Source organism: Brassica napus, chromosome A3 (assembly GCF_020379485.1).
Source record: "Brassica napus cultivar Da-Ae chromosome A3, Da-Ae, whole genome shotgun sequence".
NCBI lineage: Eukaryota > Viridiplantae > Streptophyta > Magnoliopsida > Brassicales > Brassicaceae > Brassica > Brassica napus.
The window spans coordinates 12,691,472-12,712,622 of NC_063436.1; the positions used below are offsets into that span (position 1 = coordinate 12,691,472).

General features: G+C 36.9%; 5 protein-coding genes across 5 annotated transcripts; 3 read left to right on the forward strand and 2 right to left on the reverse strand.

Annotated features, from left to right (window-relative positions):
- Nucleotides 1-1,431: 1,431 nt before the first annotated feature.
- On the reverse strand, nucleotides 1,432-6,756 carry LOC106388439 (putative transcription elongation factor SPT5 homolog 1). Its single transcript, XM_048775968.1, has 22 exons — nucleotides 6,249-6,756; nucleotides 5,921-6,150; nucleotides 5,703-5,849; nucleotides 5,456-5,617; nucleotides 5,293-5,376; nucleotides 5,099-5,169; nucleotides 4,634-4,994; nucleotides 4,389-4,544; nucleotides 4,222-4,319; nucleotides 4,096-4,144; nucleotides 3,850-4,002; nucleotides 3,633-3,776; nucleotides 3,451-3,547; nucleotides 3,152-3,310; nucleotides 3,024-3,072; nucleotides 2,847-2,941; nucleotides 2,705-2,783; nucleotides 2,452-2,506; nucleotides 2,247-2,364; nucleotides 2,044-2,181; nucleotides 1,864-1,958; nucleotides 1,432-1,770 (listed from the first exon to the last, which is right to left on the reverse strand). The coding sequence occupies exons 1-22, from the start codon at nucleotides 6,580-6,582 to the stop codon at nucleotides 1,525-1,527; spliced, it is 3,120 nt and encodes a 1,039-aa protein (XP_048631925.1). The 5' UTR covers nucleotides 6,583-6,756; the 3' UTR covers nucleotides 1,432-1,524.
- A 957-nt stretch (nucleotides 6,757-7,713) lies between these two features.
- Nucleotides 7,714-9,003, reverse strand: LOC106385538. Its single transcript, XM_013825449.3, has 3 exons — nucleotides 8,680-9,003; nucleotides 8,386-8,454; nucleotides 7,714-8,030 (listed from the first exon to the last, which is right to left on the reverse strand). The coding sequence occupies exons 1-3, from the start codon at nucleotides 8,833-8,835 to the stop codon at nucleotides 7,857-7,859; spliced, it is 399 nt and encodes a 132-aa protein (XP_013680903.3). The 5' UTR covers nucleotides 8,836-9,003; the 3' UTR covers nucleotides 7,714-7,856.
- Nucleotides 9,004-9,684: 681 nt separating this feature from the next.
- LOC106388438 (glycine-rich selenoprotein) lies at nucleotides 9,685-10,928 on the forward strand. The gene is made up of 4 exons (XM_013828513.3): nucleotides 9,685-9,914; nucleotides 10,190-10,293; nucleotides 10,373-10,553; nucleotides 10,680-10,928. The coding sequence occupies exons 1-4, from the start codon at nucleotides 9,896-9,898 to the stop codon at nucleotides 10,712-10,714; spliced, it is 339 nt and encodes a 112-aa protein (XP_013683967.1). The 5' UTR covers nucleotides 9,685-9,895; the 3' UTR covers nucleotides 10,715-10,928.
- A 247-nt stretch (nucleotides 10,929-11,175) lies between these two features.
- LOC106388437 (pentatricopeptide repeat-containing protein At4g08210) lies at nucleotides 11,176-13,398 on the forward strand. Its single transcript, XM_013828512.3, has one exon. It carries the CDS (start codon nucleotides 11,222-11,224, stop codon nucleotides 13,280-13,282), a length of 2,061 nt encoding a protein of 686 aa, XP_013683966.2. The 5' UTR covers nucleotides 11,176-11,221; the 3' UTR covers nucleotides 13,283-13,398.
- Nucleotides 13,399-13,583: 185 nt separating this feature from the next.
- On the forward strand, nucleotides 13,584-17,231 carry LOC125606901 (exopolygalacturonase-like). Its single transcript, XM_048775970.1, has 4 exons — nucleotides 13,584-15,520; nucleotides 15,606-15,917; nucleotides 16,071-16,589; nucleotides 16,690-17,231. Exons 1-4 carry the CDS (start codon nucleotides 15,374-15,376, stop codon nucleotides 16,921-16,923), a joined length of 1,212 nt encoding a protein of 403 aa, XP_048631927.1. The 5' UTR covers nucleotides 13,584-15,373; the 3' UTR covers nucleotides 16,924-17,231.
- Nucleotides 17,232-21,151: the final 3,920 nt, after the last annotated feature.

The window sequence follows — 21,151 nt, forward strand, 5'->3', positions numbered from 1 at the left end:
TCCCAAGTATCGAATGGGTAGTGCCCCTTGCTTAATCCCCAAGCGCTCTGCCATTTCCTGACATCTAGCCGAACATCCTCCATCCAACAGCAACTCAGTCTTCTCCTTATTAATTCTTAATCCCGAGACAACTTTGAACTCCTCCAGAATACTCATAATCCCGGCTAGAGACTCTTCTGACCCATCAAAAAAGATTAGGACATCATCTGCAAAACTGAGATGGGTGATAAGAGGATCTTCACAAGATGGATGAGGTGTAAAGACCTGATCCACAGCCCCTTTATCCAGCATCTTAGATAACACATCCATAGCCATTACAAATAGTAATGACGAGATTGGATCTCCCTGCCGCAAGCCTTTCTTCCCTTCAAAATGACCATTTAATTCTCCATTAACAATCACAGAGTACGTTGGCGTTGATATACATTCCTTTATCCATCCAATGAACTGCTCTGGCATGTCAAACGATGTAAGCAAATTAACCACAAACTCCCAATGCAGGTTATCATATGCTTTCGTCAAATCAATTTTCAAGCATCCTCTTCTCGTCTCTCCTTCTTTGTGGAAATCGGTTACCAACTCTGAAGCTAACAGGACGTTTTCACATAAGAGTCTCTTCTGAATAAAACCCACTTGGTTTCTTTGGACAATGCCATCAACCACTAGCTGGAGCTTTTTCTTGATTGCCCTTGCTATAACCTTATATATTGTGTAACACAAAGCAATGGGCCTAAACAAATTCAGCTTATCAGCCCCGACTACCTTTGGAATTAAGGAGATGGCTGTTTCATTAAAGCCTCTAAACATCCTTCCGCCCCTGAAAAACTCTTGTACCGCTTGCACCGAGTCACTCCCAACTACGCTCCAGGATTTCCAGAAGAACTCCGCTGGGAAACCATCTGGCCCAGGAGCCTTACTCTTCGGCATAGAGAAAAAAATCTCCTTAATCTCTTCCTCTGAAGGAATCGTGATCAAGGCCTCCTTAATCCCATCTGTGCATCTAAATACCACTAACCCACTAAGCTCCTCCACTGACATGGGAACTACATCTCCATTCACAGTTCCAAGTAGGTTCTGAAAATATGACACCACCATATCCTTTATCTGAGCTCTGTTGAAGATTTTGATTCCATGCGCATCAACAAGATATCTTATCGCATTCCTTGCTTGATGAGCTATCACCGAGTTGAAGTAGAACTTGGTGTTTGCGTCTCCGTCTTTAAGCCACCTGACTCGTGATTTTCTAATGAAGAAAATGTTCTGTGCAGCCTCAAAAAACTTCCATTTCTTCCTAGCCACAAACTCTTCCCGAAATAGCAAATAACTTCCATCTCCGTTTTAACTATAAATTTACTATATACAATTCCAATCAATCGTAAGATTTATTCAATTCATGAAAGGTAGGAAAGAGAACACTGGCACATCGTCATCTAGAAATAAGATTCGAAGTTTCTTTATAAACTATCATTCAAAAATACAATAAACGGTCACAAGATGGAAACTCAAAGTTGATCAGAGCAAATCTCACGGTTGAACAAACTTGGCTAGTATGGCCAGATCCAGAATCTTGACGTCGAGATTATCCTCAATCTTAACGATACCATCTGATCCGTCGATTCCGATCAGCTTACCTATAGAACCACGATATTGGCCGCCAACGATTTTCACACGATCATTCTTCCTCGGAGGAACTATCTCCAGTTCGCCCGGGAGAGCCATTATAGTGTCACCTTCACCGTTCGACCCGAGAGACACTTTACACGTTCCATCCTAACAAAAAAGCAGCACATCACAACAGTGTCATTCACAAGACTGAGACTGATGTGTAACAAAAATGGAGTTGGTGAAAGGGAAAAGACTAACCGAGACATCTCGGATGACGCCCACATCGCTGTCTTCTCCAGCCTTGTGTATCTCAACCAATATATCAGGCATGAACCATGCTTCAGCATCTCCACCTGTGACATTTACAATAAAAGAAATGGAAACTTTTTGAGTTTATAAACTTCTTATGGGTTTATCCTTTTAACAAAAGAAGGTTACCTATAACAGGAGACATGACATCGAGGCCAGTTCCAGGAGTCATTGGTTGTCCTCCGGGAGTTCCAGGTAAGTATGAAGCCGAGCTTGGTGTCATAGGTTGTCCAGGTGTAGATGGAAGGTAAGGACTTGGGGCATTAGCTGCATGACAAGGCATGTGAGAGAACAGTCGACGCTTTTTTGAAAATGATTGCATTGGATCTTACCATAGGCTGAACCACTATCTCTAGGTGTCCCCGCATCTGAGTAACTACCACCGGGTGTACTAGCCCATCCTGACCCAGGAGTTGGTGCTTCATATGCCCTTGAAGGAGGACTTCCCGGCTGCAAACAAGGGCAAAGCAAACAATTTTAACTCACCATTCGCCAATAATAAGGTCGAATGCAAAACATTAGATGGATAACTCTTACTTGATAGTTAGGACTCGTTCCCCAAGATCCTGGGTTCCCTTCTTCCCAGTTATCCCTGTTGCCAATCACAACCATAATATGAGAGATATCAAAGTTTTCTCTTCGAACAAGATTCACCGTTATAAAATTGAAAGATAGGCCATGTTTGTGTAACATAAGGGGCAACATTGGTGCAAAACCATTACAGCGTTAAAAAGAAACAGGAAGGAGATGGAAGCGCTTCTGACAATACAAATGCAATAAAAAAACATACCTAGGTGGACTCATAGGCGTGTAAGGATTCCACGCTCTATCACGCATGGGTGTCCTCATTCCATCATGGATCGGTGTAGCTGAAATTTAGATAAAAATTATCAAATGAACATTTACAGAGGTACACGAGCTAGAAAACAAACCTCCAGAGTCCCGCATAGGAGTCATATAAGGATGAAGTGGAGTCCGTGAAGGATGCATAGGTGTTTCACTTCCCATGCTATACCGAGATGTATCTCTGTGTAGAAGAAATTCAGATGATATAATCAAATCCCCTTTACTGAAGTCTAAATAACTAAGAAGATAAATTAGTAGATTACCGAGACGGTGTTGTCACAGCCACATTATCTGATATTGCATTTCGATCAACTGCATTATACAACTATTGTTAGGGTCCACTCAAAGAGTATATCAACCCACGAGAGGAGAAGTGAATACAAGAGCTTGCCTGTCACAATCTTCATCTCAAGTTCAACACGCACTGAATCTCCTTTCACTTCTACTACAGGTCCCCTATATCCCTTGAAAGGTCCTAGACGGATTTTAACAGTAGTGCCCAACAAAGAATCGTCTCTCCCTCCTCTTCCACCCCTGCCCCTTCCTCTTGCTGCATTTTAATGATACATATTAGATTTTGTGCAACTGTATGTAGTACGTATAGATGGTCTATCCGCATTTCACAAACGATATGCAAATCACTCTTGGTTTTAGGCAATGAATCATTGTACTTTGGAGATTTGAACATACCGTTGTATCCCATGCCTCCGCGTTGAAATCGTCTTGGAGATGGAGGCACTGGGGCAGGAGCCTTGAAATTGCTAAATCTTGATAAGGAATCACCACCCTAGAATAGACAAGGTGAGACTACATATTGATGCAACAAATTAAAAAATAAAAAAACATGGCCATATTACAAAAAGAAGGCTTACACTTCTATTAGCACCAGAACGTGATCCACCAACAACAACGCATGATGTGCATTTAGCGCAGATGAATCCGGCATGCTCAAGGTGATGGCGATCATATATAAATAAGACCCCTTTGTAAATATGCCTCACGGGACCTTGTTTACCCTATTTATGTGTAAATTTGTTAATATGAGATCAGTAACGTTGAGCACGTCGACCAATATGCAAAGATACTCACTTTGCTAGGACCTTCGACGATTCTGACATCATCACCCACAGAAATGACATTTTTGTAGCGATCTTGAACACTAATTTTCCTATCAAGCTTGCATTTGATTTCTCTGAGTTTGACAAGAGCAACCTCTGGTCTGTCAGGATTCCCTTTAAGAACCTAAGACATTAAAACAGAGTTGTTATTCCTATAGATGCATTGGTACGCGTATGACTTGATAATAGTTGTATTCTCAGAAAGTTGGCAATTTACCTGAAAAGCTTCATTCTCTAGCCGTATAGTTACTCCAAAAGTGAGGTTACTGCATCAAAACAATAAAGCTTTAAAAATGCGTGTAAGTGGGAAAGACGCATCACTTGAAGGTATTATTCCACTTACTCCAGAAGCACAAGATCATGAAGTTCATATTGCCCGATTTTGGTAACACCAGTTGTCACTTCTGAGCTCTCAACAACATGATCAGCAAACACGCGGACCTACGAGTATACCCCATTGGCATTTGGTCAGAAATAGACTTAATTCATCATGTACAAAAGATGACTTACATGTTCTTTGGTCGTGTCAGACAGAAGGATAAGCACATGTTGATCAACTTTGACCACCATGCCTGTTGCTCCTTCATGTGTCCCAGAAACAACCTTCACGTGATTTCCAGGCTCGAAGTATTTGCAGAGCTCTTTCTCATTTACAGCGAGAGGATCCTGCATCGCAAGAGTAATGATCAGCCTTTTGGATGATCTCAGAAACATGCAACAACCAGTTACGAAAAGACAAAGAGTGGATTGCTTACAGGGAGACCTTTCAATCCTGATCTGATAAGAACGTTGTCTTCATCCACTTTCTCAACCCAACCTTTCAAGTTTTTGAGATCCCCCTTAATAACGATAACTGCATCACCCTTCATGAAATGACCTTTCTTTCTGTTTGCAAATAAAGTCGACAGACCACCAAAGTCGCCGCTCTCCCCGTTTTCACTTGGTTTGTTGAATTTTTCAAGCTCGTCAAAAGTTGGTGTAACGTTCTGAGCAATGATGGACTTCAACGATACTGTTTTGTACATGAAGCCATCTTTGAAAAGCATACCACCAATGTTTTCAAAGTAGTCACCGGTCATGGGATCACGCCGACGCTCAACACGTATGTGCAATTCCCTATGTGCATGTAACAAATTTTAAAGGTCCATAACTTCGATAAAACCTTCTCCATAACAGGTATTATAATTAACGTACAAATGAACGGATTCTAAAAAGAGTACCTAGCTTCATCAATGTTCATGAAACGTGGAGGTGGAACAAAGGCTTTTTTCTTCGCAACTTCTCTTCCGTCCTGCAATTAGTCAGGTAACACTTCAAAACCTTAGTATTGTCCAAGACAAGATCCGTTGAACTATTACTCTATTAGACACAAATAAAACCATTTTCCCCCTTAAATTATGGATAAAGTCTATACCAGCTTAGAGGCTAGAGCCTGCAGATCAATTCTTGGAATTAACTTGACAGTAACCCTCTGACGCACATTATCAACATCAACCACCTGCAAAGAACTTACATTTTAGCAGTCTAAACTAAAGATAGTGTTGTTGTCAATGGAAAGACATGAAAATGGATCATACCTTAGCAAGATCACCTTTGTACGTCCCGATTTTCATTCTAACCCAGGTATCCCGAGAAAGATCAATTGCTTTGCTTTCAACAGAGAGGACATCTGTCATTTCTCTAATGGGGACAAGTAAGATCTTCTGATTAGCATATATATTCCTCATTCCCTTGATTGCCTAGCACAGGTAAAACAAATAACCCACATAATGACTTCACACCCTTTATAACATTAATGAACACAAAAAGCAGCAAAACAAATACCTCTTTGACGTGAGCTTCCTTGTCTGCTTCAACATATATATAGTTTTTAAGATGGTCGAGTGCAACAACAGATCTGATCTGCAAATCCGATCCTCGGTCTATGTATTTTTGCATAAGACACACCGCAACCTCCCTTTCACGGCCAATCTGACATTTGCAATGTGAAAAAGTCAGTGAGAATCAATTCAATGTATCGCAGACTATGCAAGAATCCTTACCGCACACTTGACCATCCAGAGCTTTGGATCACGGACAGAAGGCAAAAGAGCTTGTTGCTCCACATCTGTAGCTTCTTCATCATAATCCTCCTGAGGCCTAGAGAACCTCTCCTGAATTCTCCTCTCCAGATCGTCCACATCCTCATCGTTTTCGTCAAATCCGCGGTCGTGATACCTCCGTCTATCAACACGCTCATCCGGAAGATCCGTTCCAGTATCCACTATGAATCCTGCATCCTCATAAAAAAAAAAGCTTCAAATCATCATCAATAACAAAAAAAAAACATTTAAGGTAACAAAAAATGGAATCCAAATTCGGAAGTTATACCATCTTCTCCATCTTCTTCGTCTCCTTCTTCATCATCATCATCAACCTGGTCCGCGATGTCGTCTACGAACATAGCAGCGGATGACTTTTTTCTCTTAGCTGCTCCACCTCCACCTCCTTTTCCTCGGCGGCTGCCGTAATCTTCATCATCGTCATCGTCCTCCTCTTCCTCGGAATCCTCCTCCGCGTAATCATCGAAAAAACTCGATCTTCCTCTCTTCTGCCTCGAGCCGCCGCCACGGCTTCTTCCTTCGTCCTCTTCCTCCTCCTCCTCTAATTCCATTCCATCGTAGTCTTCGTCTACATCATCCTCTTCCCCTCTGTGACGCGGCATCTTGGGTGGTAAGAATTAGGGTTTCTGATGTGGAATCCCCAAGCCTAGAATCGCTCTCTCTCTCTGCTACGGCTTTTTGCCTTGTTCCTTCTTCGGTTGTTTAGAGAGAACCCTAGATTTGTCTCCAGGAGTGAAAGAAAAGACCGCAGAGGTTGTCTTGTTTCGGACACACCTGGACCGGGATCACGGTTTAATACCATACCAGGTAATTTAGTCAGATTTGAGATCGTTCGTATCTGGATCTACTTTATTGGGCCTATTCTCTGGTTTATTGGATCTAGTAAACCCATATATTCTAGTCACTTGACTAATTTAGAAAAAAAAATGATTCAGTGTGTGTTTACTATGATCTATATACCAATATACTTATATACGATAGAATACATATGAATAATACATATCAATAATTTCTATAAATTCTATTTGTGCTATAATTCATTTTTCTATTTATTGACCAATACTTGTTGGTGTACCTTTTCTCATAAATATATGTTATAAATTTAATTTTATGATCTATCTTATTTTAGTAATGTGTTATAAACTTATCTAACTATTCTTTTTTTTATTTGCGTACTTAAAGAATAGATATCTTACCTAATATATTATTTCTGTTATTTTGTTTTTAGATCTTGAAAATATGGAATCTTTCAAAATCTGCATGATATATATTATGAAAGCGCATATCGCCAAGAATTATTGGCTTTGATTGAAAAGTACTTTTAGAATAAATATTTGAGCAGAAAACTTAGTTACTCCTATTTACTCTCAAAAAAATTTCAATCAGGTGAAAACATTCTTTTGTTTATTTCCTCCAATTACTGTTGAAATAGGGGAAAATGTTATGCTAGTATACACATGAGCAAAACTTGTTTCACTGTTCTCTCTCTCCAGTTTACTCCTAACTTTTTCGCTCTTTTTCACCTTTTTACTTTCTCTACCATTTTTGACCAAAAAAAATTTCTCTCCCATTTACTCCAAAATTACCAATCACAATTGAGATTTGCATTAGGATCAATGATTGGACCACTTTGCTTAGTCTTAACAAATTGCAGACTAATTATTCCCCTGACCACTGTGATAGGTTTCTTTTGCCAATAATCCCATTGACTATATGCGTGCAATTCCATACAATGTTAAAAGATTGGATATTCATCGTTAAATCATTCAGGGTACATCTAGACACAAGGCAAATAACGTTCTGTAAAAGGATTAAATAAAACCCAATAGGTTGATTTGTTCTTTGGTAAAGCATTAATTGATGCTGTTGTGTTGTCCTAAGAGGGTAAACCTTTCTGGTTAACCGTAGCGTGAACTGATCTGGCAGCTGCCACTGCTGAATCTCCCTGTTTCACTATTTTCTCGAGTTCTCTCACTTTCTCTGACAAGAATCTAGCATTTGTGGTGGTGGCGTGGACCAACTTGTTTACAGTTTCTAAGGAAGTGCAAAGCTGAAAATTGAAGGGCAAGCAAACAAACGATTAGTTTAGATACAAGCCAGCCACACGGAAACATTTCATCTGTCTATTCTAAAAAACAATGTATCTAGAGAATCTCATAACCATGTATGAGACATTGGAAACACCCATAGGAAGGTAGAACCATCTTTAAAGACAATATCATCAAAAGACTGAAATAGACAATAAAACCAGAAAAAATATATATATGTTCCCATCACATCAAACAAGAGATAGTTGTAAAGGCAAGATGATTCCCATACCAAACTATTAGGAAACAAAAGGACAGCCATGGTAATCGAAATAAACCTAGACGTCAATATGTTGATTGTAAATCCTTTTAAATTACCTCCAGAGTAAGAGAGGTCCATGAGTGATCAGAACCAGCAAACACTCTGTTAAGTTTATCATAGTTGTCCTGAAACACAAAACCAGCTGTTTTAGAAAAGAGGCTTGCAAGCATTATCACCGGTAAAATTTCAAGAAATACATCATTTATAGATTAAGCTATAGTTACAGTACAGCTCTTCCACAAGAACATTTCCCTAAGAATGAAAGAACATTATAGATCGCATAACTCAATGAAGATGCAGTAATGAGATTCACAAAGACCATTAAATCGATAACCGATTAGAGGAATGACCTGAAAGAGGCCGGTTAGATCCAGCGGTTCAGAGATGGCATCAGTCTCTAATTTGGAAGAATTCTGAGGATTTGGTGGAGCTGAGACAACAGGTTCTTCAACGAGATCGGCAAGAAGATCTCCGATTGAAAGCAATGGTCCTCCCACTCCTTTCATCCCTTCCGAGATTAAATCGCAAAGCCTCTTGATTCGAATTTTGCAAATCTTCGAACTACGAATGTTACTCGCAATTTGCCTTCGAGGTTTGTGATTTAGGGCTATTTGGCAATTTAGGATTGTTCGACTCCAATGGCTGCGCCTATTGGTCGGAGTAAAAATCAAGTATTTGCGAATATAATTTTACAAGTTTATTGGACTAAGTAAAAAATATAATCTAATGTCAAGTAAATGGTATATTTTATATGAAAAAAGTCTATCACATTTGCAAGTCTATAGACTAAGTAAAATGAAGTAAAAGTATTTTATTGATGATAAAGTTATCAAATAAATTAAGCTAAGTAAATTTGGTGATTAATCAAACTTAGTGATAAAATTATGCAACTTAGTGACAAATGACAAATATTAAATCTGTTAGACAATTTAGTAACAAATGTCAAAAGCTTAAGCAAATTCAATGACTAATTTCAAGTTGTTTTATGACTAAATTTTGTGATATTTTACTTCTTCACTAAAAACAGACTCATATACTTGAAAACTCACAAATTCAAACAAAAACTTCCACATACAAAAGTTCCAGTCCAGTAATACTTGTGGTAGTTGGTTCACAGGTTCTGTTTTGGACGAAGCAAAACACTCTTATGTGATTTTATCCTAGAACTCAAAATCGTACATAAACCATTTCACATATAAAAAATTTCTTTATTAAATTTTAAACCTTATCTCACAAAATCTCTTCGTTCAAATCTAAACCCCATATATAAATTAGTTACAAGCTTCTATTTATTTAGCTTAAATGTTACAGTATTAAAGCAAGTATAAAAAATGTAGTGGTTTAAGCAAATTTTTCATAATCATATATGCAATCAACAATTCAACATGACACTAGCTTCCAATCCCAATTCGCCACGTGACACATCCACGTAGACGTCGCGAAACTTCTAGTGAACGCGTAAGGATGCAAAGTCGATATAAATCGTAGCTTATCATCCAATCGCCTCCCTGAAATTGCTCTTATATCGGTCGAGGAAGAAGAAGAAGAAGCCAGAAGATTACAGCAATGGCATACGTCGAAGGAGGTAGGAAACTTCAGATCTCTCTGATTCGTTTCCGCTTTTTTTTAGATCCCAAATCACAATTTTCAATCCTATCCCTAAGAACCGTTTCATGATTAATAATAACCTTATTGATCTTTGATTTCTTAGAGTTTTCGATATCTGTGGAAATTGTTTTATATATATATCGGAACTTGGATCGGTTATAGAATATATCTTACATGTCCTTGGGTTGATCATGAATTTTGAAAAGGGTTTCTAATTGCCTTTGTTGAATTGTGTATCCATCATCTTCATAGGTGTTGTTAAAGCTAAGCGATCAATATGGAGACTAAGGACGATCAAAGATTTCTTCTTGTCAATCATCAACCTGATACAAGTCTTCTTTATAACCATGTTCTCGGTAACACTCTGCCTTTATTTCCTCGGTTACTTGCCTTTAAACAAGCTATGACTTACCCGAGAGCAAAACTTTTGCCCAGATGGAGAAATCAGATTCCTACAGGAAAGGCTCTGGGGCTAACAAGAAATGGGATGGTGGCCGACCTGGTGGTGGTGGTGGTGGTGGAGGAGGTGGTGGTGGCGGAGGTGGACGCCCTGGACCTCCTCGTGGGGGCCTCGACAATGTGCGTGGCTTGAATGATATCCGTGGAGCTGACCACAGTAAGTAACCCGAGACAAGTTTGATATTTACTTCTTTTACTGATGGAAACACTGCACATGAATCATGGGTTGGTAGTTGATTGTTTAATCTTCATTGTGAATCTGATTTGATTTGTTGTTTTTCAGATTCTCTACCGGCGTGCGGCTCGTGCTGCGGCTGAGCATGTTTGTGGAGAGCGCCCAAGAATAAATGAAGGGATATATATAGTGTTGAAATGGTGCTCTGGAATTTGGGAAAGCCACGAACCATGATTCTAATCAAGCTGTTGTATTTAGTCACTGGGAATATTTGAAGTTGGAAATTTGCCTTAACTAGTTCATAATTTTCATGCAACATAATTATATATTTTGGATGAATGAAACCATTGAAAAGTATAGAGTTTCGTATTATTAATTTATTATATATTGTATATATAAATCATAATTATAATAAAATAATTTATAAGATTTTGCAAGTTGTAACATTACAGTGAGAGAAATTTGTCTTCCTTCCACGGCGAATAGCATGTCGTTTTTTCCCCAAACGAACAAACTACCTTCCGTTACCTCGAAGCCTGATATTGCTGCTATGTTTTGCCTCGGTCTTGCAACTTCCGACAACCAGCTGTCATCACTTCCTAAAGCTTTGTCTTAGTTTAGTTTAATACGTTTATGGAATTCGTAACAAAATGGCAATGGACTTGAAGCTTATAGCAGCAGGGTTACGCCATTGCGGGAAGTTGCAAGCTTTTAAGCGTGGGGAATCAATTCAAGCTCAGCTAATTAAACAAGGGATCTCCAATAACGTCTTCCTTGCAAACAACCTGATCTCTATGCATTTGGACTTTAGGTCGTTGGTCGATGCACAGAAAGTGTTCGACGAAATGACTGAGAGAAACATCGTCACTTGGACGACGATGGTCTCTGGGTACACAAGCGGTGGAAAGCCAAACAAGGCTATTGAACTATACAGAAGCATGTTAGATTCGGAATCAGAAGCGCCTAACGAGTTCTTGTTCTCCGCGGTTTTGAAAGCTTGTGGGTTAGTGGGTGATCTTCAGCTGGGTCGTTTGATCCACGAAAGAATTGGTGAAGAGAATATAAAAGGTGATGTTGTTTTGATGAACGCTGTTTTAGATATGTATGTTAAGAACAGGAGACTTAGTGAAGCTAATAAAGCTTTTTCTGAGATTTCACAGCCTAATTTAACTTCGTGGAACACTCTCATTTCTGGTTACTGTAAAGAAGGTTTGGTTAATGAAGCTGTTCGTTTGTTTCATCGGATTCCGCAGCCAAATGCTGTGTCTTGGAACTGTTTAATCTCCGGGTTTGTCGATAAAGGTAGTCCTCGTGCGTTGGAGTTTCTGATTATGATGCATAGAGAAGGACTCAAGCTAGATGGTTTTGCTTTACCATGTGGTCTTAAAGCTTGCAGCTTTGGTGGCTTATTAACAATGGGGAGACAGCTGCATTGTTGTGTCCTAAAGTCGGGTTTTGAGTCAAGCTCCTTCGCACTCTCTGCTCTTATCGATATGTACTCGAACTGTTGCTCTCTAAGTGATGCAGTTGATCTGTTTCGTCAGGCAAAACTTCATAGTACTGTCGCTGTTTCGAACGCTATGCTCTCTGGATTTTTTATCAACGACGAGAATGAAGCGGCGTTATGGCTGCTTTTGCAGATGTATCAATCAGGGTTGAGTTTTGATTCCTACACTCTAAGTGGTGCGTTAAAGATATGCACCAACCTAATCAACTTGAGACTCGGGCTTCAGGTACATGGTTTAGTTGTAATCAGTGGTTATGAGTTGGATTACATAGTAGGAAGCATTCTTGTTGATCTACACGCAAACGTAGGGAATGTCCAAGATGCGTATAGACTGTTTCATAGGCTTCCAAATAAAGATATCATTGCTTTCTCCGGCCTGATAAGAGGCTGTGTGAAAGCAGGTTTCCACTCTTTAGCGTTTGATCTGTTCCGAGAGTTAATCAAACTGGGACTCCACGCAGACCAGTTCGTCATCTCGAGTATTCTCAAAGCCTGTTCAAGTTTAGCGTCTCTTGGATGGGGCAAGCAGATTCATGGGCTGTGTGTAAAGAAAGGTTATGAATCAGAACCGGTGACAACGACAGGATTAATAGACATGTATGTGAAAGGTGGCGAGATAGACAATGGTGTTGTGTTGTTTGACGGTATGTTGGAAAGAGATGTCGTGTCTTGGACAGGGATAATTGTTGGTTGCGGACAAAACGGACAAGCTAAAGAAGCCATTCGGTATTTCCGCGAGATGATTGATTCTGGAGTTGAACCAAATGAGGTAACGTTTTACGGGGTTCTCTCTGCTTGTCGACATTCTGGGATGCTTGAAGAAGCGAGATTCGTACTCGAATCGATGAGATCTGAGTATGGTCTTGAACCGTGTGTAGAGCATTATTATTGCATGGTTGATCTTCTTGGTCAAGCGGGGATGTTCCAAGAGGCAGAGGAGATCATAAAGGGAATGCCGTTTGAGCCTGATAAAACGATATGGATGTCTCTGCTGACTGCTTGTGGAACTCACAAGAATGCTGAACTGGTCACTGTAATAGCTGAGAAATTGCTCAGTAGTTTTTCAGAAGATCCGTCGGTTTATACATGTATTTCGAACGTTTATGCAACTATGGGAATGTGGGATCGGTTAGGTGAAGTGAGAGAAGCTGCTAAGAAGTTAGGGACAAAAGAATCTGGCTTGAGCTGGATTGATATTGCCTGAAGCAATGTGTGAATTGATGTTTCATTTATTATCCACAGGGAGCTTCATCTTATGTACATGTATGTGTTTGGACATGATAATGACAACTGAAATAACGTTGCGGCTTACGCTTGAAATATTTTTGAAATACCTTAATTTTCATTAAAATATTAACAAAAGATATGTAGAATATATTTTAATGATTTGATCAAATTAAAATTGTAAAAATATTCAAATTTTATGACTTCAAATATCATACATATTTCTAAGACTTTTAAATTAAAATATTATATATATTTTATATGGTATATAGTTTTTTTTTTTTTTTTTTTTGATAATCCAGGTTATATATATTTTATATGGTATAGGCAGCGGTCCACTTCACCCGGGAGGGCTTTACCTGGGTTGGGGACAAGGCCCAACACCCAGTACCACATTTGGTGACAGAATGGGCAGTTCGCCTCCGCCTGGCGTCGAACCCGTGAGCATGACAATTGGCCCACAGGGTCCTTACCAAGTGAGCTACCTCATCCCGTCTATATGGTATATAGTTTAGTTTAAACAATATTAAAAAGATATATATTTTTACTACGAAGAAGACTTCTTAGAAGATCTATATTCTAAATTTATATATATTTTATATGGTATATAGTTTAGTTTAAACAATATTAAAAAGGTATATATTTTTACTATGAAGAAGACTTTTTAGAAGACCTATAGTCTAAATTTACTATTCGTGTAGAAGACTTTCGCATAAGTCTTCTAATGCATTATTTGTTAGAAGACTTAGGTCACCTAAACCCTAAACTCAAAATAACTAATTAAGTAGAAACAAACATTTCATAAAATTTAAAATAACTTTAAAAGTGTTTAATATACACAAAACTAAACACATATAAGTCTAAATTTAATTTTTCAAAAAAAAAATAAGCTTCCAAAATCTTACCCTAATAATACAAGTAATACTACAACATATGTTATCAAACCTTAAACCAAAGAATACCATGACACACTACATTTACTCATCTATGTTGAAAACAATTTAATTTTACTAGATCTTAATTTATATCATTTACAAATATTTATAATTACATGATTTCAAATTTTCCCCTATCAAAATTTTTTTATAAAATTTATAAATTATTTTTAAATCTTCTATATGAAAAAGCTTACAGAACCTCAGAAACCTTTTCGGGGTTATATTCATAAAAATAAATTTTATTTTTTGTGTCATAAGAAGATAGTTATAATTTCACAAGGCTTTTGAGTTACTTTTATATTTGACTGAAGTTTTGGTATATTTTTGGGTTTAAAATCAAGTTTTGTGTCATTTTTGGCAAATTCTCCACTAAATATAAGATAAACCTAATTATGATATTATCAGTAAAATTTGGTAATAATATCTATTTTTAATTTATTTATTTAAATAATAACCCCAAATACCATCATAAATTTATATACCTAAATAATATTTTTTTAAAATAGTATATATAGATCAGTAAAATTTGTCAATATGTCTATTAATTAATTATCTTAAATATTATGATAAATAAAATATATTAAAATAACTTTCATGATATAAATTAATTGGACTAATGATTTATCCTATAATTATGGAGAAGGTGAAAAATACGCGAAATTATTTCAAATATAGTATAGATTAATTTTCAAATAATAGTATAGATAGATTTATTTTTTTTTTGTGATGATTTAGAGTTGTTTACAAAATATATGTAGATGAATTATTTTAAAACCAAGCATTAACCGAAACAATTTACTGGTAAATACCCAATTGAATTTTCACCAAAATTAAGATTCTGTTTTAAACGAGAGAGCAAAGAGAAATCAGATAACCATATATTACATATCCATAACCATAAATAATCAACCAAAAGCAATACAAAAGAAACAGCCCAATTTTAGCCGATGGTTACTAATTAGTAACAAGAATCAAGTTCTTGTGTTTAAAAAATAGATTTATTCTAACAGTTCATGGAAACAATTAACTCTATATAAGCAAATACAGTAGATAAACACTTCTCATTGTGTCTTAAAGACATTTATTAATAACACAAAATTCTTATTTGAATATACCCTAAACATAATAAGAAGATGACTTGCATTTCTTCTGCGTTTAAGGCTTTGTGTTTGTCTCTCTTGTTCCTCAATGCCGTTGCAAGTCGTCCGACCAATAGGCCAAAGGTTTTTAATGTCCAGCGCTATGGTGCCAAAGCTGACGGAAAAGCTGATAACACCAAGGTATGTACATAACCAATATATATATAGAAACACACAAAAATAAGCATTTTATCGATTTTGTTTTATTTAACTTGTCCAAAATTAGGCGTTCACAAACATATGGAAAAGCGCATGCACAAGGAAAGGTGGTAATAGTAAAATCTACGTACCGAAAGGAACGTTTTATCTTGGTGGTGTACAGTTCGTAGGGCCATGTGCGAATCAGATTGAATTCGTTATCGATGGAACTTTATTGGCTCCTTCAAACCCTAGGGACATTAAGAATGACACATGGATCCAGTTCAGGTACATTAACAATCTTATTATCTCCGGTGCCGGTACACTCGACGGCCAAGGGAAAGAGTCTTGGCCACTAAATGACTGCCACAAAAACCCCAGTTGTCCTAAGCTAGCTATGGTATACCAATTCTTAATTCTTTTACATGTTTTATTATATGGTTTTACAATGAAAATTATACAATTCAATTATTTTCTGTTACCCCGTAAATTTATATCTTATATTCTAGTCAGCTAGTGTCTTACGAGTTACTAAACTTGATTATTCTCACAGACCATGGGATTTGCATTCGTGAACAACTCAAGAATCAATGGGATAACGTCACTCAACAGCAAAATGGGACACTTCAACTTCTTTTCTGTCCATCACTTCAACATCACTGAAGTCACTATAACAGCTCCCGGCGACAGTCCAAACACCGATGGGCTAAAGTTTGGGTTCTGTAGCAACATTAACATCTCCAAGACACACATTGGTACAGGAGACGACTGTATAGCTATCCTTTCCGGAACCACTAACATGGATATCTCTAATGTCAATTGTGGTCCTGGACATGGGATCAGTGTCGGAAGCTTAGGGAAGAACAAAGAAGAGAAGGACGTTAATGGCTTAACCGTAAGAGACATAGTCTTTAACGGCACTAGTGATGGTATTCGGATCAAGACTTGGGAATCTTCAGCTTCGAAGATATTGGTTTCTAACTTTGTGTACGAGAATATTCAAATGATTAATGTTGGAAACCCTATCAACATCGACCAGAAGTATTGTCCTCACCCACCTTGTGAAAAGAAGGTGAACTCTCTACGCAAGATATAAACTTATATATTTCTTTTCTCTTATTACAACAAAAGAAAAAATAAAATAAAAGTTGTGGTTTAATTATTCTTTTCAGGGACAATCACACGTTCAAATCCAAGATCTTAAATTAAAGAACATATATGGAACATCGACGAACAAAGTGGCGGTGAATCTACAATGTAGCAAGAGCTTTCCGTGCAAGAAGGTTGAGCTAATTGACATTAACCTAGAGCATAAGGGAGTCGAGGGTGGTCCTTCCACTGCGGTATGTGAGAATGTTGACGGTTCTGCACGTGGCACGATGGTTCCTCAGCATTGTCTGAACTGATTCAACAACCCATGGGAACAATGACCGTGTGTTGTACTATTTTATATTTTATTATGTTTTTGTATAATTTATAACTTCTGTGTATTTGCTTCTTCTTCTTTCTTTTTCTGCTAGTTTTTGAAAGTTTTTGGTTGGTGCAATAAAGAAGTGAATACACTTTTATGTTTTTTCGTCGGTGGTCTATTTTTTGTTTCATAGGAAAAATGAGTACAATCTTATTTTATTAAGGGATTTTTGCAAAATTGACCTATAACTTAAAGTCAAACACAAAACTAACCTCCTTTTTTTTTGAAAATTGGTTTTGCCCTATTCACCCCACAAGTTCATATAATTTACGAAAATGCCATCCATTTTTTTTTTATTTTTTTTTTCGAAAATGACATTTTTACTCTCTCACCCTCATCATCTTCAAGTAATTACAAGATTGCCATTGTCATCAATACCACAACCACCATGAACAACCAATTTGAAGCTCTTAATGCTCCTAAAATCGATTTACCCTTCTTCTTTTTCCATTCTTGTGACCTAAACACAACATATCTCTCACTTTCTCTCCACAATGAGCTAAAAAAACTCAAGATTTTGATTCTAAAATTTTTATGGTTCATAGAGTCATAGAAGCTAACGATTATGGGTGGGTGACTTCCGTTTGTGATTCTGTGTGCTTGGAGAAGCCTTATGTATGCTAAGGAACTTATCTCACTAATTTAAGGTATGACATCGAGTTTTTTTCCAGATCTGTTCGTCAGACGACTTACTTGGGAAGTCGTCTGGCTGTAGACGACTTACCTTTCAGTCGTCTGGCTGTAGACGACTTACCTGGAAGTCGTCTGGTCAACGCAGAGGTTATTTTTGCAATTGACTTTAAAATCTGTAACCTGAGACGACTGAAAGTTAAGTCGTCTACTATTGTTTGGATTCAAAAAAAATTCCAAAGAACCTAGACGACTTACATTTCAGTCGTCATAGGTTAATTTTGTATTTGACTGGATAATTTCAGAAGTTTGACTTCCCCAGACGACTTACATTTCAGTCGTCTGGCGAAAATTAAAATAATAATATTTTTTTTAAAGTAAACGACTTACAATTAAGTAGTCATAGGTTAGTCTTGCAATTGAAAAAAAAAACTTCAAGATTTAATTATACACAGACGACTTATAATTCAGTCGTCCACCAGACGACTTAATTGTAAGTCGTCCAGGATTTTTTTCCGAGATTCTGGTCAAACCTCGTAAATCCTGGACGACTTACATTTCAGTCGTCTCGTGGACGACTGAATTATAAGTCGTCTGTATATAATTAAATCTTGAAGTTTTTTTTTCAATTGCAAAACTAACCTATGACGACTTAACTTTAAGTCGTCTACTTTTAAAAAAATATTATTATTTTAATTTTCACTAGACGACTGAAACGTAAGTCGTCCAAAAAGTCAAACTTCTGAAATAATCCAGTCAAATGCAAAACTAACCTCTGACGACTGAAATGTAAGTCGTCTAGCTTTTTTGGAGTTTTTTTTTTAACCAAACAATAGTAGACGACTTAACTTTCAGTCGTCCGAAATAACAGATTTCAAAGTCAATTGCAAAAATAACCTCTGCGTTGACCAGACGACATATAGTTTAGTCGTCTAGACAACTTAGATTGAAGTCGTCCGCGTCTTCTCCACTAGTTTTTAAGTCTTCTACGTTAGTTTATGAATAACTTGTATTTTTAAGAGTGATAAGTAACTTCAAGATATGTAAAACTCATATTTACAAAATATGTTCTCTCCCTTAGTTTTACTAAATTTGACTAAGTTTTTCAATGCAAACTTATAAAAAATATGATATGCTTTGACTAGTTACTATTGTTTGTTTCCATCTCTTACCAACATTCTTGTTTATTAAGATGAGAAAAAGGCCATTGGAGTTTATTATTGCATATGAGAGATCCAAAGATAAGAAAAAGGCTACTGAAGTCTATTATTTCATTGATTTGTAAATGTGTAAACACATTGTTAGCACATTTAATACATCTTGGAAAACATTATTACTGATTTTACAAAAAATTCACAACTAAAAGAGTATACATGCAATTCATAAAACAGATCACAAACAAAACTATTATAGATCATTCATCTACAAAAACAAGCTTGGATTCCACTTGAGTAGACAAGACCAGACAACTTTTAAGAAGTTCAGACGACTTCTAAGAAGTCCAGACGACTTCCAGGAAGTTCAGACGACTTTGCCAGAAGACTTTTAGGAAGTTCAGACGACTTCCAGACGACTTTACAGGAAGTCCAGACGACTTTACAGGAAGTCCAGACGACTTTTAGGAAGTCCAGACGACTTCCAGACGACTTCCAGATGACTTCCAGACGACTAACAAGTAAGTCGTCCCAGAAGTTTTCCAGATCTGAAAAACCTGCATATTAAATCCAGATCTGAAAAACCTGCATATTCAAAAACGTTCAAATGGCTTAAAAACAGAAAAAAATGAGTGGAAGATTATATAAATCTACCTTTACAGAACACACAAAAATACATATCTAAAAATAATAGATCTACCTTTAAATTAGTGGAAGATGAGTACCAAATAATTAAAAACCTGCAAAAAAAAAATAGATTAGTAACAAAGACATGAGACAAAATTGAAAAATTCATATAAAGTTTGGTGTTTTCAAGTCAAAGAGATTAGAGTGGGTTTGGAGAGTTTTAGTTTGGGAAAAAAGTAAGAACTTTATACAACAAGAAGTTACCAAATGAAGAAAAATCAGACATAAGAACTTACCAAAACGCTCAGAAAAATCCAGACGACTTCCTAGAAGTCCAGACGACTTCCTGGAAGTCCAGACGACTTCCTGGAAGTCCAGACGACTTCCTGGAAGTCCAGACGACTTCCAGGAAGTCCAGACGACTTCCTGGAAGTCCAGACGACTTTGTCAGAAGACTTCCAGATGACTTCCAGACGACTTCCAGACGACTAACAGGTAAGTCGTCCCAGAAGTCTTCCAGATCTGAAAAACCTGCACATCAAATCCAGATCTGAAAAACCTGCATATTCAAAAACGTTCAAATGACTTAAAAATAGAGAAAATGAGTGGAAGATTAGATAAATCTACATTTATAGAACACACAAAAATACATATCTAAAATTAATAGATCTACCTCTAAATTAGTGGAAGATGAGTACCATTTGATTAAAAACCTGCAAAAGAGATAGATTAGTAAGAAATACATGAGACAAAACTGAAAAATTCATATAAAGTTTGGTGTTTTCAAGTCAAAGAGATTAGAGAGAGGTTGGAGAGTTTTAGAATGATGAACATTACATTTTTGTTGCAGCCATTTGAGAGGAGGAGAGAGAATGTGTAAATTTTTCTTTATATAGGGAGACAAAAAATCCAATTAGATTAAATATTTTTGACTCAGACGACTTCCTGGACGACTTACATTTCAGTCGTCTGGTGAAGAAATTAAAACAGACGACTTACATGTAAGTCGTCCAGAAGAGTTTAATATTTTTAGCGGGAAATTAAATATTTTTAGCGGGAAACTAAAATAGAAGACTTTCCAGACGACTTACAAGTAAGTCGTCTGGACGACTGAAATATACGTCGTCCGGGTAAATTATTTAACAGACGACTGAAATATAAGTCGTCCACACCCTAAACATAACCCCTAAACTTAATTATCTAATTAAACACTTCATAAAACCAAATCAAACTTGAAAAGTGTTTACTATACACAGAAATAAACACATATAGGTGAAAACTAATTTTTGAAAAAAACATTTTAGTTTTCCAAAATCTAACCCTAACAATACATACAATACTACAACATATGTTTGCCAAACTCCTAAACCAAAGTATTTCATGATTCACTACTTCCACTCATATATCTTCAAAACAAATCAATTTTATCATATCTTAATTTATATCAGTTAAAACTGTTTATAATTACTTGATTTTTATTTTTTACGCATCTAAATATTTTTTTACAAGATTTATAAATTATTTTTAAAATAAACTGGTACCAGACGACTTACACTTCAGTCGTCCAGACGACTTACACTTCAGTCGTCCAGACGACTTACACTTCAGTCGTCCAGACGACTTCCAACATCTCAGACGACTCAGACGATTTACTGGGGCTATATTCGTAAAAATGGCTTCTGTTTTTTTGTTTGGTCACAAGGGGCTGAGCTGTAATTTCACTAGGCTTTTAGGTTAGTTTTGCATTTGATT

What these genes read in the sequence shown, in the direction of transcription:
- LOC106388439 (XM_048775968.1), bottom strand. Translation starts at nt 6,582, where the DNA reads ATGCCGCGTCACAGAGGGGAAGAGGATGATGTAGACGAAGACTACGAT. An exon ending in ATGAACATTGATGAAGCTAG is followed by an intron (nt 4,995 to 5,098) that starts GTACTCTTTTTA and finishes ACATGCACATAG; the next exon opens with GGAATTGCACATACGTGTTG. An exon ending in GTTCTGGTGCTAATAGAAGT is followed by an intron (nt 3,548 to 3,632) that starts GTAAGCCTTCTT and finishes TGTCTATTCTAG; the next exon opens with GGTGGTGATTCCTTATCAAG.
- LOC106385538 (XM_013825449.3), bottom strand. Translation starts at nt 8,835, where the DNA reads ATGAAAGGAGTGGGAGGACCATTGCTTTCAATCGGAGATCTTCTTGCC. An exon ending in ATCTAACCGGCCTCTTTCAG is followed by an intron (nt 8,455 to 8,679) that starts GTCATTCCTCTA and finishes TTTGTGTTTCAG; the next exon opens with GACAACTATGATAAACTTAA. An exon ending in GGACCTCTCTTACTCTGGAG is followed by an intron (nt 8,031 to 8,385) that starts GTAATTTAAAAG and finishes TTCAATTTTCAG; the next exon opens with CTTTGCACTTCCTTAGAAAC.
- LOC106388438 (XM_013828513.3), top strand. An exon ending in TCTTTATAACCATGTTCTCG is followed by an intron (nt 10,294 to 10,372) that starts GTAACACTCTGC and finishes ACTTTTGCCCAG; the next exon opens with ATGGAGAAATCAGATTCCTA. An exon ending in TATCCGTGGAGCTGACCACA is followed by an intron (nt 10,554 to 10,679) that starts GTAAGTAACCCG and finishes GTTGTTTTTCAG; the next exon opens with ATTCTCTACCGGCGTGCGGC.
- LOC106388437 (XM_013828512.3), top strand. Translation starts at nt 11,222, where the DNA reads ATGGCAATGGACTTGAAGCTTATAGCAGCAGGGTTACGCCATTGCGGG.
- LOC125606901 (XM_048775970.1), top strand. Translation starts at nt 15,374, where the DNA reads ATGACTTGCATTTCTTCTGCGTTTAAGGCTTTGTGTTTGTCTCTCTTG. An exon ending in GAAAAGCTGATAACACCAAG is followed by an intron (nt 15,521 to 15,605) that starts GTATGTACATAA and finishes GTCCAAAATTAG; the next exon opens with GCGTTCACAAACATATGGAA. An exon ending in GTTGTCCTAAGCTAGCTATG is followed by an intron (nt 15,918 to 16,070) that starts GTATACCAATTC and finishes TTATTCTCACAG; the next exon opens with ACCATGGGATTTGCATTCGT.